The 19,102-nt window shown below is 41.3% G+C and overlaps 1 protein-coding gene across 2 annotated transcripts in view; it reads right to left on the reverse strand.

Annotated features, from left to right (window-relative positions):
- The window catches only part of wdr33 (WD repeat domain 33), a 74,195-nt gene that overhangs the window by 22,948 nt on the left and 32,145 nt on the right, over nt 1-19,102 (reverse strand). For both annotated transcript variants that reach the window (XM_041803322.1, XM_041803321.1), the window contains exon 7: nt 2,911-3,008. In XM_041803322.1, the coding sequence (XP_041659256.1) occupies nt 2,911-3,008 (98 nt within the window). The remainder of the gene's footprint in view (nt 1-2,910; nt 3,009-19,102) is intronic.

Here is a 19,102-nt window from a genome sequence, read left to right on the forward strand (position 1 = left end):
CCCCCTACAAATTTTCAAAAATTCAGTCCCCCCAGCTGGTTCAACCCAGGCATATCAAAATCGGTGTGCATATAAGGCTTCAACAGACCTACAAAAAAGCCATTTGGACCCATGCCCAAATCTCAACAGGAAGTCCACTACATTCATTGGATGAAACAGGAAGTAGAATTCTCAGGGGCTTGTGATATGTGTAGATCAATGAAACTTGGCAATAACATTCTCATGAGCATGCTAAGATAACTCCTGTGATGCTGTTGGTGGGCGTGGCCTATTGGCTCAATGGCGCACCCTACAATATTTCAAAACATCAGAAAATTGGTTGAACCTACCATTCTGAAAACTGGTCCACATATGTATCATGACAACACCTACAAAAAATCCTCTTGGGGCCATCCGGTAAAATACACAGGAACTGAGATAATCAGCAAAAACTGGGCGTTTTTTCCCATTTTTGGCTAATTTGCAGTCCTCGCATCTGGAGGATCTTGTCCGAAACAAAGAATCTCCTGGAGCCAAGACTGGTATTTCCTGAAACTAGACAGGATGGAGATGTCTCCTTGTGCTCTTGGTGAGGTTTTGACTGGGGGCTGGGCTGTTATATGGCCCAAAACTTTGACAACTACGTTTTTCATCATAGTGTCAAAACAACAACAACTTTTGAGTGCTTACACCTATAATCACCAAACTTCTCACAGATGATCACCCATGAAGGAGAAACAATGGAGTACTGATAACAGTTCCATTCTTCTTCATCTTCTTTTTTTTTTACCACGCCTGACTTTTATTACAAAAACAGCAGTTTTAACCACAGTGTGATCCATATTTTTCTTTCATATATTTCTATGTTGCAGTGTTAGAAAGTATTTACTGCATTTCTCACCATATTCCATAAATCTTGTTTTACCTTTATGTACAATTGATTTTATCTTATGTTGAGGTGCCTCATATTTTTTTTCCATTTAATGTACTAATTGTGATCATTTCAATATGATCAGATTTTTCATCCAAATGGATTCTAATAACAGACATCACATTTTATAAGGTTCATTCTATGTATGGTTTTCTTTTAGTTACAAACACTGACACGTCTTATTAAACGCAACTGATAATGCTTCAGATTTCAGAGTGTATGATCAAGGTGCGCCGTGTCACGTATTGAAATGGTTGAGACATGTTTTTACTGTAGCCCCGCTCTGTTTAAGAGGCTAGTAGCAACTCTTACATTATGTGTCCAATGTTTATAGAGTGCTGTATCATACTGCCCTGATTGCTTCTGCATAGAAATATATATATGTTCTTTGCCATCCTGCCTCCTACTGTTACACAGCAGTATTAACTCTTACAAACAATGCTCTGTGGCACTTTTTTCTGTAGCATAATGCCATTCCTGGGATGCTCTGCAATACTGCCGTGCTCAGCATGCTGCACAAGTTTGCCAACATCCCACCGTAACCACATACCCCGAATTGCATCACACCCCGAGTTGCACTGGGGTGCAAGGGCCCTCCAGTGCTGCTTGCAGCCCTAGTTTTTATTATAATCTTTGTTATTATTCTTCTTATTATTATTATTGATATTATTATTGATATTATTCTTATTATTATTATTATTGATATTATTATTGATATTATTATTATTATTATTATTATTGTTATTAATGTTGTGATTATTATTATTATTATTATCATTATTATTATTGATATTATTATTATTATTATCATTATTATTATCATTATTATTATCATTTTTATTATCATTATTATTATTATTATCATTATCATTGATATTATTATTATTATTATTGTTATTAATGTTGTGATTATTATTATCATTATTATTATCATTATCATTGATATTATTATTATTATTATTGTTATTAATGTTGTGATTATTATTATCATTATTATTATTATTATCATTATTATTATCATTATTATTATTATTATTATCATTATCATTGATATTATTATTATTATTATTGTTATTAATGTTGTGATTATTATTATCATTATTATTATTATTATCATTATTATCATTATTATTATTATTATTATCATTATCATTGATATTATTTTTATTATTATTGTTATTAATGTTGTGATTATTATTATCATTATTATTATTATTATCATTATTATTATTATTATCATTATTATTATTATTATTATCATTATTATTATCATTATTATTATTATTATCATTATTATTATCATTATTATTATTATTATCATTATTATTATCATTATTATCATCATTATTATTATTATTATCATTATCATTGATATTATTATTATTATTATTGTTATTAATTTTTTTATTATTATTATAATAATAATTATTATTATCATTATTATTATCATTATTATTTGTTATTATTGTTATTAATGTTGTGATTATTATTATCATTATTATTATTATTATCATTATTATTATGATTATTATTATAATTATCATTATTATTATCATTATTATTATTATTATCATTATCATTGATATTATTATTATTATTATTGTTATTAATGTTGTGATTATTATTATCATTATTATTATTATTATCATTATTATTATCATTATTATTATTATTATTATCATTATCATTGATATTATTATTATTATTATTGTTATTAATGTTGTGATTATTATTATCATTATTATTATTATTATCATTATTATTATCATTATTATTACTATTATTATCATTATCATTGATATTATTATTATTATTATTGTTATTAATGTTGTGATTATTACTAGTAGTAGTAGTAGTAGCTCTGTTATTGTAAATGGTAAATTCTCATCAGCAGGGTCTGGATTTTGATCCTAACTAAACCGGAATATTCAAATCCCAGTTCAGACCTCTTAAAATGACCTCTGCTCATCAAACATAGCCGTCTGTGATCGGTGTCCTACCTCGGAGGATTCTCTCCTCATGGCAGCGCAGGAAGTCCCAGATCCGGACCGTCCCGTCATCTGAGCACGTGGCAAACTTGTTATCAGTGGGAGAGAAACTGGGGAGGAGAGGAGAGAGCGGGTCAAAGGAGAAGTTTCTATGAAGGTAGTTTGGTTCTCTTTATGATAGATGGATAGCGCCATAAAGAACCTCCTGAGTAATAAAATCATCTGATTCATAGGACAGATGAAATACACACGTGGACAAAAAGTTAGGACCCTTCCGTTAACCCTGAGAGCTCACACGTTCTGGATGCTAGCCTTGGACACATGCTTGGTAACTTTTTAACCGTAAGTCGTAGGCACTCTGTTGTTTTTTCCTGTGAAAGGTCTCCGTTGTGCCGTTCTAACGTCTAACCTCCACGCGTCTGCAGCCTTTACAGAACGTTTGCTAGTGAGCCTGGAACTTGGCTGACTTTCTGGGGTCTCTAAAGATTTAATCCATACCCACCCTCCAGGATTAGGGTCTTTTTGTCCATCTATAATCTATTTTCTCATAGTTCTAAGGGTAGCTGGTTAGCCTGCCGCCATACTGTCTGCTTGTTTCCCAGAATGCACTGGGACTGGGCTGTGACAACCAATGGCTGTGAGCCATCCCTCACAGTGTCTGCCCTTTAAATAGAGGTGTCCTGATCCGATATTGGATATCGGTCCGATATCAGCAAAAAAACGACTATCGGATTATATCAGATTACATCTAAAATCTCTGATTTAAGCACTCCGATACAAGCAGTCCATCCAGACTCCGCTCCAGCACTTCTATCCAGCAGCACCGCAGGATCCAGCATGCAGAGCCCACGTGATCACAACAACAGCGTGCTTGAGTGCTAACCGGTGCTAACCGCCAACACAGTAGCAAGGAGTGGGAGTGATGTCGGCCGTGTCGCAGTATTTTTCGTTTAAGTCAGATAAAGACGTCGCAGCTGAGTGCAAAACTTGTCATGCACAAGTTCAATACGACCGACCTCATCGGGCATTTGAAGAAGCATCACAGAAACCAGCATGAGGATTTTCACAACAACAAGGCTCTGGCTCCTTCAAACAACCAACGCTGTCCCAAACATTTGGAAAGCGTGATAAACTCCCACGGGACGGCAAAAAGGCATTAGCTATAACAGAAAAGATCCATGACCAGCCCCTGTCAGTGGTGAGTCATGTCAGGTTTAAACGCTTGGTTGAACCTCGAGCCGATTTTTAACCAATGGGTTACATAAACTTTGACCTTAAACATGAGCACATTCTACAACTGAACAGAAAACATCAAACATAAATAAGACAAGCCTGAAAAATGACCTCAATAAATCCAATAAAAACAAATCAGACTTTTAAAGTGCTAAATAACAGATGAAGTTCACCTCAGTTATTTTTTACTGCCAGTATCTGGTGGGAACAACTGAGGGCGGGAAAAAACCACAATATTGTCTACTGTCCAACCGCTCAGAGTTTAGAGTCCACAGCTCCAACATCTCACTCTAACAACAAGAGCAGAAAACAAATAATAATCAGTCAGTGAACTAAACCCTTCCTACTCCTCCATCTCCACTGTCTGCAGTCCCAGCATGATGTGGAGATTCTTTTTAAGAAGAGAAGCATTTCAGCTTTTCACACCCTGTCCCCACACATTCATGCTCACAGAAACAAACACAGTATAGACAGGCTTGTCTCATTCATTTTTGGTTTATTCTATTTAACTGTAGAATGCTTATGTTTAAGGTCAAAATCAACGTAACCCATTGGTTAATGATAAATGGGTCAGTTTTTCTCGTACCTACTGTTGCTGACTTGTTCTCTGAGTAATTTCCCTTGATCAAGCCTTTTCTAACATTCCATACTACAGAATAAGTAATAAAAGTGTGTATGATTGCTGCTGATATCGTATCGGACGATATTCAAGGCTGAAATATCGGTATGGTACCGGAAGTGAAAAAATCTGATCGGGACATCCCTACCTTTAAATAATGACTCTGCTGGATGAAATGGCAGGAACCTTAAAATGGAGGAAATGTGAATATTTTGAAGACTTTGTCACAGAATTGTTGTTTTTTAATTCTTTAGTGCCAAAGAGATGGGCGAACAAATCTGGGCAAAAAACCCGCTTAGCTGTTATTTTTAACCGTGTTTAACACGTAGAAATCTTTGAGTTTTCCAGTGACATTACTGCTGCATATATTCCTAAAGCCCAGGTTGTCCTGAAGAAAAGGTTGTTTACAGCTTGACTGTGGACCACAAGGTTGATGTTTTACAAGCTTTTGTAGACATAAAGTCCAGGAGAGACAAAAGGGTTAAAAAACCACCAAGAGCTCAGAGGCTGGTCACTGAAAAACTAAACTGAACAGACAAATCTAAAAATTATCTGGTAAAAATCAGACGTTGGTTGTGAACCGTGGTTCATCAGGATCATTAAAAACTAACTGATGAAACTGACCTGGACTAAAATGAGGTCCCCTAAACTTCAGATTTTGTTGACAACCTTATGAAGCGATCTCTGTAACTCTCAGTGAGACTTCTGCACCTGTCCCAGGTATTTTGGCCCTCTCCTGGTGATCAAACTGCTCCATATGTCTCAGCTTTTTTGGCCCTGCCTCAGCTGTCCCAGGGTTGAAGGGTTCCTTCTCCAGACTGCTTGTTCCGGCTCCTTCCACAGATGTTCTCTGGGAATTAGATCAAGGCTCAAGAAAGCCTCTTCAGAACAGTCCAGAGATGTCAGCTGTTTGGTTCTGAGTCGTTCGTCCTATCCTCCTGGGACAACTGTCTCCTTAGCTTTCTGTGCTCCATGTTCAGTGTGGTCCACACCAGGACACCAACCCAGACCGGGACAACTGTCAGCCTTTAAACAGGCAGACTGACTGATTACAGGTGTGAAGACACCTGTGAGCATCATTTCAGGACACACCTGAGTTTAGCACGTCCCTATGATGACAGCTAAGTTTAACACGTCCCTATGAACACACCTGAGTTTAACATGTCCCTATGGTCACAGCTGAGTTTAACACGTCCCTATGAACACACCTGAGTTTAACACGTCCCTATGGTCACAGCTGAGTTTAACACGTCCCTATGAACACACCTGAGTTTAACATGTCCCTATGGTCACAGCTGAGTTTAACATGTCCCTATGATCACAGCTGAGTTTATCATGTCCCTATGAACACACCTGAGTTTAACACGTCCCTATGAACACACCTGAGTTTAACACGTCCCTATGAACACACCTGAGTTTAACACGTCCCTATGAACACACCTGAGTTTAACACGTCCCTATGAACACACCTGATTTTAACATGTCCCTATGATCACAGCTGAGTTTATCACGTCCCTATGATCACAGCTGAGTTTAACACGTCCCTATGGTCACAGCTGAGTTTAACATGTCCCTATGATCACAGCTGAGTTTATCACGTCCCTATGATCACAGCTGAGTTTAACACGTCCCTATGAACACACCTGAGTTTAACACGTCCCTATGAACACACCTGAGTTTAACACGTCCCTATGGTCACAGCTGAGTTTAACACGTCCCTATGAACACACCTGAGTTTAACACGTCCCTATGAACACACCTGAGTTTAACACGTCCCTATGAACACACCTGAGTTTAACACGTCCCTATGAACACACCTGAGTTTAACACGTCCCTATGATCACACCTGATTTTTACACGTCCCTATGAACACACCTGAGTTTAACACGTCCCTATGAACACACCTGAGTTTAACACGTCCCTATGAACACACCTGAGTTTAACACGTCCCTATGAACACACCTGAGTTTAACACGTCCCTATGAACACACCTGATTTTAACATGTCCCTATGATCACAGCTGAGTTTATCACGTCCCTATGATCACAGCTGAGTTTAACACGTCCCTATGGTCACAGCTGAGTTTAACATGTCCCTATGATCACAGCTGAGTTTATCACGTCCCTATGATCACAGCTGAGTTTATCACGTCCCTATGATCACAGCTGAGTTTAACATGTCCCTATGATCACAGCTGAGTTTATCACGTCCCTATGATCACAGCTGAGTTTAACACGTCCCTATGAACACACCTGAGTTTAACACGTCCCTATGAACACACCTGAGTTTAACACGTCCCTATGGTCACAGCTGAGTTTAACACGTCCCTATGAACACACCTGAGTTTAACACGTCCCTATGAACACACCTGAGTTTAACACGTCCCTATGAACACACCTGAGTTTAACACGTCCCTATGAACACACCTGAGTTTAACACGTCCCTATGATCACACCTGATTTTTACACGTCCCTATGATCACACCTGAGTTTAACACGTCCCTATGATCACACCTGATTTTAACACGTCCCTATGATCACACCTGAGTTTAACACGTCCCTATGATCACACCTGAGTTTAACACGTCCCTATGGTCACACCTGAGTTTAACACGTCCCTATGATCACACCTGAGTTTAACACGTCCCTATGGTCACACCTGAGTTTAACACGTCCCTATGATCACACCTGAGTTTAACACGTCCCTATGATCACACCTGAGTTTAACACGTCCCTATGATCACACCTGAGTTTAACACGTCCCTATGATCACACCTGAGTTTAACACGTCCCTATGATCACACCTGATTTTAACACGTCCCTATGATCACACCTGAGTTTAACACATCCCTATGATCACACCTGATTTTAACACGCCCCTAAGGTCACACCTGAGTTTAACACGTCCCTATGATCACACCTGATTTTTACACGTCCCTATGATCACACCTGAGTTTAACACGTCCCTATGATCACACCTGAGTTTAACACGTCCCTATGATCACACCTGAGTTTAACACATCCCTATGATCACACCTGATTTTAACACGTCCCTATGGTCACACCTGAGTTTAACACGTCCCTATGGTCACACCTGAGTTTAACACGTCCCTATGGTCACACCTGAGTTTAACACGTCCCTATGAATACACCTGAGTTTAACATGTCCCTATGGTCACAGCTGAGTTTAACACGTCCCTATGAACACACCTGAGTTTAACACGTCCCTATGAACACACCTGAGTTTAATACGTCCTTATGGTCACACCTGAGTTTAACACGTCCCTATGGTCACACCTGAGTTAAACACGTCCCTATGGTCACACCTGAGTTTAACACGTCCCTATGAACACACCTGAGTTTAACACGTCCCTATGAACACACCTGAGTTTAACACATCCCTATGATCACACCTGAGTTTAACACGTCCCTATGGTAACACCTGAGTTTAACACGTCCCTATGGTCACACCTGAGTTTAACACGTTCCTATGGTCACACCTGATTTTAACACGTCCCTATGATCAAACCTGATTTTAACATGTCCCTATGATCACACCTGAGTTTAGCACATCCCTATTATCACACCTTAGTTAAACACATCCCTAAGATCACACCTGAGTTTAGCACGACCCTATGAACACACCTGAGTTTTACACGTCCCTATGGTCACACCTGAGTTAAGCACATCCCTATGATCACACCTGAGTTTAACACGTCCCTATGATCACACCTGAGTTTAACACGTCCCTATGGTCACACCTGAGTTAAGCACATCCCTATGATCACACTTTAGTTAAACACATCCCTAAGATCACACCTGAGTTTTACACGACCCTATGGTCACACCTGAGTTAAGTACATCCCTATGATCACACTTTAGTTAAACACATCCCTAAGATCACACCTGAGTTTAACACGACCCTATGAACACACCTGAGTTTTACACGTCCCTATGGTCACACCTGAGTTAAGCACATCCCTATGATCACACCTGAGTTTAACACGTCCCTATGATCACACCTGATTTTAACACGTCCCTATGGTCACACCTGAGTTTAACACGTTCCTATGGTCACACCTGATTTTAACACGTCCCTATGATCAAACCTGATTTTAACATGTCCCTATGATCACACCTGAGTTTAGCACATCCCTATTATCACACCTTAGTTAAACACATCCCTAAGATCACACCTGAGTTTAGCACGACCCTATGAACACACCTGAGTTTTACACGTCCCTATGGTCACACCTGAGTTAAGCACATCCCTATGATCACACTTTAGTTAAACACATCCCTAAGATCACACCTGAGTTTAACACGACCCTATGGTCACACCTGAGTTAAGTACATCCCTATGATCACACTTTAGTTAAACACATCCCTAAGATCACACCTGAGTTTTACACGACCCTATGGTCACACCTGAGTTAAGTACATCCCTATGATCACACTTTAGTTAAACACATCCCTAAGATCACACCTGAGTTTAACACGACCCTATGAACACACCTGAGTTTTACACGTCCCTATGGTCACATCTGAGTTAAGCACATCCCTATGATCACACCTGAGTTTAACACGTCCCTATGATCACACCTGATTTTAACACGTCCCTATGATCACACCTGAGTTTAACACATCCCTATGATCACACCTGATTTTAACACGTCCCTATGAACACACCTGAGTTTAACACGTCCCTATGAACACACCTGAGTTTAACATGTCCCTATGATCACAGCTGAGTTTATCACGTCCCTATGATCACAGCTGAGTTTAACACGTCCTCATGAACACACTTGAGTTTAACACGTCCCTATGAACACACCTGAGTTTAACACGTCCCTATGAACACACCTGATTTTAACATGTCCCTATGATCACAGCTGAGTTTAACACGTCCCTATGAACACACCTGAGTTTAACACGTCCCTATGAACACACCTGAGTTTAACACGTCCCTATGAACACACCTGAGTTTAACATGTCCCTATGATCACAGCTGAGTTTATCACGTCCCTATGATCACAGCTGAGTTTAACACGTCCTCATGAACACACTTGAGTTTAACACGTCCCTATGAACACACCTGAGTTTAACACGTCCCTATGAACACACCTGAGTTTAACACGTCCCTATGATCACAGCTGATTTTAACACGTCCCTATGAACACACTTGAGTTTAACACGTCCCTATGATCACACCTGAGTTTAACACGTCCCTATGAACACACCTGAGTTTAACACGTCCCTATGATCACAGCTGAGTTTAACACGTCCCTATGAACACACCTGAGTTTAACACGTCCCTATGAACACACCTGATTTTAACACGTCCCTATGATCACAGCTGAGTTTATCACGTCCCTATGAACACACCTGAGTTTAACACGTCCCTATGAACACCTGATTTTAACATGTCCCTATGATCACAGCTGAGTTTAACACGTCCCTAGGAACACACCTGAGTTTAACATGTCCCTATGAACACACCTGATTTTAACATGTCCCTATGATCACAGCTGAGTTTAACACGTCCCTAGGAACACACCTGAGTTTAACACGTCCCTATGAACACACCTGAGTTTAACACGTCCCTATGATCACAGCTGAGTTGAACTAGTCCCTATGAACATACCTGAGTTGAACAAGTCCCTATGAACACACCTGAGTTTAACACGTCCCTATGAACACACCTGAGTTTAACATGTCCCTATGGTCACACCTGAGTTTAACACGTCCCTATGGTCACACCTGAGTTTAACACGTCCCTATAAACACACCTGAGTTTAACACATCCCTATGATCACACCTGAGTTTAACACGTCCCTATGGTCACACCTGAGTTTAACACGTCCCTATGGTCACACCAGATTTTAACACGTCCCTATGATCACACCTGAGTTTAACACGTCCCTATGATCACACCTGAGTTTAACACGTCCCTATGAACACACCTGAGTTTAACACGTCCCTATGGTCACACCTGAGTTTAACACGTTCCTATGGTCACACCAGATTTTAACACGTCCCTATGATCAAACCTGATTTTAACATGTCCCTATGATCACACCTGAGTTTAGCACAACCCTATGAACACACCTGAGTTTTACACGTCCCTATGGTCACACCTGAGTTTAACACGTCCCTATGGTCACACCTGAGTTAAGCACATCCCTATGATCACACCTTAGTTAAACACATCCCTAAGATCACACCTGAGTTTAACACGACCCTATGGTCACACCTGAGTTTAACACGTCCCTATGGTCACACCTGAGTTAAGCACATCCCTATGATCACACCTTAGTTAAACACATCCCTAAGATCACACCTGAGTTTAACACGACCGTATGAACACACCTGAGTTATACACGTCCCAATGGTCACACCTGAGTTTAACACGTCCCTATAATCACACCTGATTTTAACACATCCCTATGATCACACCTGATTTTAACACGTCCCTATGGTCACAGCTGAGTTTAACATGTCCCTATGAACACACCTGAGTTTAACACGTCCCTATGGTCACACCTGAGTTTAACACGTCCCTACGGTCACACCTGAGTTTAACACGTCCCTATGAATACACCTGAGTTTAACACGTCCCTATGGTCACACCTGAGTTTAACACGTCCCTATGGTCACACCTGAGTTTAACACGTCCCTATGAATACACCTGAGTTTAACACATCCCTATGGTCACACCTGAGTTTAACACGTCCCTATGGTCACACCTGAGTTTAACACGTCCCTATGAACACACCTGAGTTTAACACGTCCCTATGATCACAGCTGAGTTGAACACGTCCCTATGAACACACCTGAGTTGAACAAGTCCCTATGAACACACCTGAGTTTAACACGTCCCTATGAACACACCTGAGTTTAACACATCCCTATGAACACACCTGAGTTATACACGTCCCAATGGTCACACCTGAGTCAAACACATCCCTATAATCACACCTGATTTTAACACATCCCTATGATCACACCTGAGTTTAACACGTCCCTATGATCACACTTGATTTTTACACGTCCCTATGATCACACCTGAGTTTAACACGTCCCTATGAACACACCTGAGTTTAACACATCCCTATGATCACACCTGAGTTTAACACGTTCCTATGGTCACACCTGATTTTAACACATCCCTAAGATCACACCTGATTTTAACATGTCCCTATGATCACACCTGAGTTAAGCACATCCCTATGATCACACCTGATTTTAATACGTCCTTATGGTCACACCTGAGTTTAACACGTCCCTATGGTCACACCTGAGTTAAACACGTCCCTATGGTCACACCTGAGTTTAACACATCCCTATGAACACACCTGAGTTTAACACGTCCCTATGAACACACCTGAGTTTAACACATCCCTATGATCACACCTGAGTTTAACACGTCCCTATGGTAACACCTGAGTTTAACACGTCCCTATGGTCACACCTGAGTTTAACACGTTCCTATGGTCACACCTGATTTTAACACGTCCCTATGATCAAACCTGATTTTAACATGTCCCTATGATCACACCTGAGTTTAGCACATCCCTATTATCACACCTTAGTTAAACACATCCCTAAGATCACACCTGAGTTTAGCACGACCCTATGAACACACCTGAGTTTTACACGTCCCTATGGTCACACCTGAGTTAAGCACATCCCTATGATCACACTTTAGTTAAACACATCCCTAAGATCACACCTGAGTTTAACACGACCCTATGGTCACACCTGAGTTAAGTACATCCCTATGATCACACTTTAGTTAAACACATCCCTAAGATCACACCTGAGTTTTACACGACCCTATGGTCACACCTGAGTTAAGTACATCCCTATGATCACACTTTAGTTAAACACATCCCTAAGATCACACCTGAGTTTAACACGACCCTATGAACACACCTGAGTTTTACACGTCCCTATGGTCACACCTGAGTTAAGCACATCCCTATGATCACACCTGAGTTTAACACGTCCCTATGATCACACCTGATTTTAACACGTCCCTATGGTCACACCTGAGTTTAACACGTTCCTATGGTCACACCTGATTTTAACACGTCCCTATGATCAAACCTGATTTTAACATGTCCCTATGATCACACCTGAGTTTAGCACATCCCTATTATCACACCTTAGTTAAACACATCCCTAAGATCACACCTGAGTTTAGCACGACCCTATGAACACACCTGAGTTTAACACGTCCCTATGAACACACCTGAGTTAAGCACCTCCCTATGATCACACCTGAGTTTAACATCCCTAAGATCACACCTGAGTTTAACACGACCCTATGGTCACACCTGAGTTAAGTACATCCCTATGATCACACTTTAGTTAAACACATCCCTAAGATCACACCTGAGTTTTACACGACCCTATGGTCACACCTGAGTTAAGTACATCCCTATGATCACACTTTAGTTAAACACATCCCTAAGATCACACCTGAGTTTAACACGACCCTATGAACACACCTGAGTTTTACACGTCCCTATGGTCACATCTGAGTTAAGCACATCCCTATGATCACACCTGAGTTTAACACGTCCCTATGATCACACCTGATTTTAACACGTCCCTATGATCACACCTGAGTTTAACACATCCCTATGATCACACCTGATTTTAACACGTCCCTATGAACACACCTGAGTTTAACACGTCCCTATGAACACACCTGAGTTTAACATGTCCCTATGATCACAGCTGAGTTTATCACGTCCCTATGATCACAGCTGAGTTTAACACGTCCTCATGAACACACTTGAGTTTAACACGTCCCTATGAACACACCTGAGTTTAACACGTCCCTATGAACACACCTGATTTTAACATGTCCCTATGATCACAGCTGAGTTTAACACGTCCCTATGAACACACCTGAGTTTAACACGTCCCTATGAACACACCTGAGTTTAACACGTCCCTATGAACACACCTGATTTTAACATGTCCCTATGATCACAGCTGACTTTATCACGTCCCTATGATCACAGCTGAGTTTAACACGTCCTCATGAACACACTTGAGTTTAACACGTCCCTATGAACACACCTGAGTTTAACACGTCCCTATGAACACACCTGAGTTTAACACGTCCCTATGATCACAGCTGATTTTAACACGTCCCTATGAACACACTTGAGTTTAACACGTCCCTATGATCACACCTGAGTTTAACACGTCCCTATGAACACACCTGAGTTTAACACGTCCCTATGATCACAGCTGAGTTTAACACGTCCCTATGAACACACCTGAGTTTAACACGTCCCTATGAACACACCTGATTTTAACACGTCCCTATGATCACAGCTGAGTTTATCACGTCCCTATGAACACACCTGAGTTTAACACGTCCCTATGAACACACCTGATTTTAACATGTCCCTATGATCACAGCTGAGTTTAACACGTCCCTAGGAACACACCTGAGTTTAACATGTCCCTATGAACACACCTGATTTTAACATGTCCCTATGATCACAGCTGAGTTTAACACGTCCCTAGGAACACACCTGAGTTTAACACGTCCCTATGAACACACCTGAGTTTAACACGTCCCTATGATCACAGCTGAGTTGAACTAGTCCCTATGAACATACCTGAGTTGAACAAGTCCCTATGAACACACCTGAGTTTAACACGTCCCTATGAACACACCTGAGTTTAACATGTCCCTATGGTCACACCTGAGTTTAACACGTCCCTATGGTCACACCTGAGTTTAACACGTCCCTATAAACACACCTGAGTTTAACACATCCCTATGATCACACCTGAGTTTAACACGTCCCTATGGTCACACCTGAGTTTAACACGTCCCTATGGTCACACCAGATTTTAACACGTCCCTATGATCACACCTGAGTTTAACACGTCCCTATGATCACACCTGAGTTTAACACGTCCCTATGAACACACCTGAGTTTAACACGTCCCTATGGTCACACCTGAGTTTAACACGTTCCTATGGTCACACCAGATTTTAACACGTCCCTATGATCAAACCTGATTTTAACATGTCCCTATGATCACACCTGAGTTTAGCACAACCCTATGAACACACCTGAGTTTTACACGTCCCTATGGTCACACCTGAGTTAAGCACATCCCTATGATCACACCTTAGTTAAACACATCCCTAAGATCACACCTGAGTTTAACACGACCCTATGGTCACACCTGAGTTTAACACGTCCCTATGGTCACACCTGAGTTAAGCACATCCCTATGATCACACCTTAGTTAAACACATCCCTAAGATCACACCTGAGTTTAACACGACCGTATGAACACACCTGAGTTATACACGTCCCAATGGTCACACCTGAGTTTAACACGTCCCTATAATCACACCTGATTTTAACACATCCCTATGATCACACCTGATTTTAACACGTCCCTATGGTCACAGCTGAGTTTAACATGTCCCTATGAACACACCTGAGTTTAACACGTCCCTATGGTCACACCTGAGTTTAACACGTCCCTACGGTCACACCTGAGTTTAACACGTCCCTATGAATACACCTGAGTTTAACACGTCCCTATGGTCACACCTGAGTTTAACACGTCCCTATGGTCACACCTGAGTTTAACACGTCCCTATGAATACACCTGAGTTTAACACATCCCTATGGTCACACCTGAGTTTAACACGTCCCTATGGTCACACCTGAGTTTAACACGTCCCTATGAACACACCTGAGTTTAACACGTCCCTATGATCACAGCTGAGTTGAACACGTCCCTATGAACACACCTGAGTTGAACAAGTCCCTATGAACACACCTGAGTTTAACACGTCCCTATGAACACACCTGAGTTTAACACATCCCTATGAACACACCTGAGTTATACACGTCCCAATGGTCACACCTGAGTCAAACACATCCCTATAATCACACCTGATTTTAACACATCCCTATGATCACACCTGAGTTTAACACGTCCCTATGATCACACTTGATTTTTACACGTCCCTATGATCACACCTGAGTTTAACACGTCCCTATGAACACACCTGAGTTTAACACATCCCTATGATCACACCTGAGTTTAACACGTTCCTATGGTCACACCTGATTTTAACACATCCCTAAGATCACACCTGATTTTAACATGTCCCTATGATCACACCTGAGTTAAGCACATCCCTATGATCACACCTGATTTTAACACATCCCTATGATCACACCTGAGTTTAACACGTCCCTATGATCACACTTGATTTTTACACGTCCCTATGATCACACCTGAGTTTAACACGTCCCTATGAACACACCTGAGTTTAACACATCCCTATGATCACACCTGAGTTTAACACGTTCCTATGGTCACACCTGATTTTAACACATCCCTAAGATCACACCTGATTTTAACATGTCCCTATGATCACACCTGAGTTAAGCACATCCCTATGATCACACTTTAGTTAAACACATCCCTAAGATCACACCTGAGTTTAACACGTTCCTATGGTCACACCTGATTTTAACACATCCCTAAGATCACACCTGATTTTAACACGTCCCTATGGTCACACCTGAGTTAAGCACATCCCTATGATCACACCTGAGTTTAACACGTCCCTATGATCACACCTGATTTTAACACGTCCCTATGATCACACCTGAGTTTAACACATCCCTATGATCACACCTGATTTTAACACGTCCCTATGATCACACCTGAGTTTAACACGTCCCTATGATCACACCTGATTTTAACACGTCCCTATGATCACACCTGAGTTTAACACATCCCTATGATCACACCTGATTTTAACAAGTCCCTATGGTCCCACCTGATTTTAACACATCCCTATGATCACACCCGAGTTTAACACGTCCCTAAGATCACACCTAAGATTTAACACATCCCTATGATCACACCTGAGTTTAGCACGTCCCTATGGTAACACCTGAGTTTAACACGTCCCTATTGTCACACCTGAGTTAAACACGTCCTTAGGGTAACACCTGAGTTTAACACGTCCCTATGGTCACACCCGAGTTTAACACGTCCCTATGATCACACCCGAGTTTTACACCTCCCTATGAACACACCTGAGTTCAACACATCCCCATTATCACACCTGAGTTTAACACGTCCTTATGAACACACATGAGATCAACACATCCCTATGGTCACACCTGAGTTTAACACGTCCCTATGATCACACCCGAGTTTAACACGTCCCTATGGTCACACCCGAGTTTAACACGTCCGTATGGTCACACCTGAGTTTAACACATCCCTATGGTCACACCCGAGTTTAACACGTCCCTTTGGTCACACCTGAGCTTAACATGTCCCCATGGTCACACCCGAGTTTAACACGTCCCTATGGACACACCTGAGTTTAACACGTCCCTATGGTCACACCCGAGTTTAACACGTCCCTATGGTCACACCCGAGTTTAACACGTCCCTATGAACACACCTGAGTTTTACACGTCCCTATGGTCACACCTGAGTTAAGCACATCCCTATGATCACACCTGATTTTAACACGTCCCTATGGTCACACCTGAGTTAAGCACATCCCTATGATCACACCTGAGTTTAACACGTCCCTATGATCACACCTGATTTTAACACGTCCCTATGATCACACCTGAGTTTAACACATCCCTATGATCACACCTGATTTTAACACGTCCCTATGATCACACCTGAGTTTAACACGTCCCTATGATCACACCTGATTTTAACACGTCCCTATGATCACACCTGAGTTTAACACATCCCTATGATCACACCTGATTTTAACAAGTCCCTATGGTCCCACCTGATTTTAACACATCCCTATGATCACACCCGAGTTTAACACGTCCCTAAGATCACACCTAAGATTTAACACATCCCTATGATCACACCTGAGTTTAGCACGTCCCTATGGTAACACCTGAGTTTAACACGTCCCTATTGTCACACCTGAGTTAAACACGTCCTTAGGGTAACACCTGAGTTTAACACGTCCCTATGGTCACACCCGAGTTTAACACGTCCCTATGATCACACCCGAGTTTTACACCTCCCTATGAACACACCTGAGTTCAACACATCCCCATTATCACACCTGAGTTTAACACGTCCTTATGAACACACATGAGATCAACACATCCCTATGGTCACACCTGAGTTTAACACGTCCCTATGGTCACACCAGAGTTTAACAGGTCCCTATGATCACAACTGAGTTCAACACATCCCTATGATCACACCTGAGTTTAACACGTCCCTATGATCACACCCGAGTTTAACACGTCCCTATGATCACACCCGAGTTTAACACGTCCCTATGGTCACACCCGAGTTTAACACGTCCGTATGGTCACACCTGAGTTTAACACATCCCTATGGTCACACCCGAGTTTAACACGTCCCTTTGGTCACACCTGAGCTTAACACGTCCCTATGGTCACACCCGAGTTTAACACGTCCCTATGGTCACACCCGAGTTTAACACGTCCCTATGGTCACACCCGAGTTTAACACGTCCGTATGATTTTTAAATCTCCTGATGTTGAGTTTTATCTCATATATTGACCACATTTATTCGTCACTGGGGAAAATGAGGTTGACAGTTGATGGTCAAATGTGGACCTGTTAGGCTCTCGGGTCAGACCTAAATTCAGGATCTTGCCCCTGCTGTGGTTGGCTTTGACACTTCTGTTCAGGTCAGTCATGTGCCTTCTGTTCTGGATAATTGCTGTCATCTGATTGGTTCCTGTCGTTTATTCTTGTCCTGATATATATTATTCATGCTTCTGTGTTTGTTGCCGTTTTAAAGTTTAATGTGATTAAAATCATGAAACTGGACCAACCTAGTCTCTGAAGACCTGATCAAGCTGATTGATTTTCATAACTGTGGAGAATTTCTACTGAAACTCAGCAGCCTTCAGTACCGAGGGTTTAATATTCATCAGAGATAAACGTCTCCACCTGCTGGACAACCGCTGGAACAACAGCACAGCGGTTTAGATCTGATAGAAGGATTCAGACCTCTTTCACTGTGCTGTCCTTCAGATTGGAACATTCCTACATCCCTGCTGTACTGTAGATCAGTACATCCCTACATCCCTACAGTCATGCAGTCCTTAAGATCAGTGCATCCCAACATCTCTAATGTGTTTTAGATCAGTACAGCCCTACATCCCTGCTGTCCTTTGGATCAGGACATCCCTAGAGTCCTGCTGTCCTTTAGATCAGTACATCTCTACATTAATGCTGTCCTGTATATCCGTACATCCCCACTGTCCTTAGGATCGGTACATTCCTACATCCCCACTTCTCTATAGATCCA

Source organism: Cheilinus undulatus, linkage group 13, assembly GCF_018320785.1.
Source record: "Cheilinus undulatus linkage group 13, ASM1832078v1, whole genome shotgun sequence".
NCBI classification, from domain to species: Eukaryota; Metazoa; Chordata; class Actinopteri; order Labriformes; family Labridae; genus Cheilinus; species Cheilinus undulatus.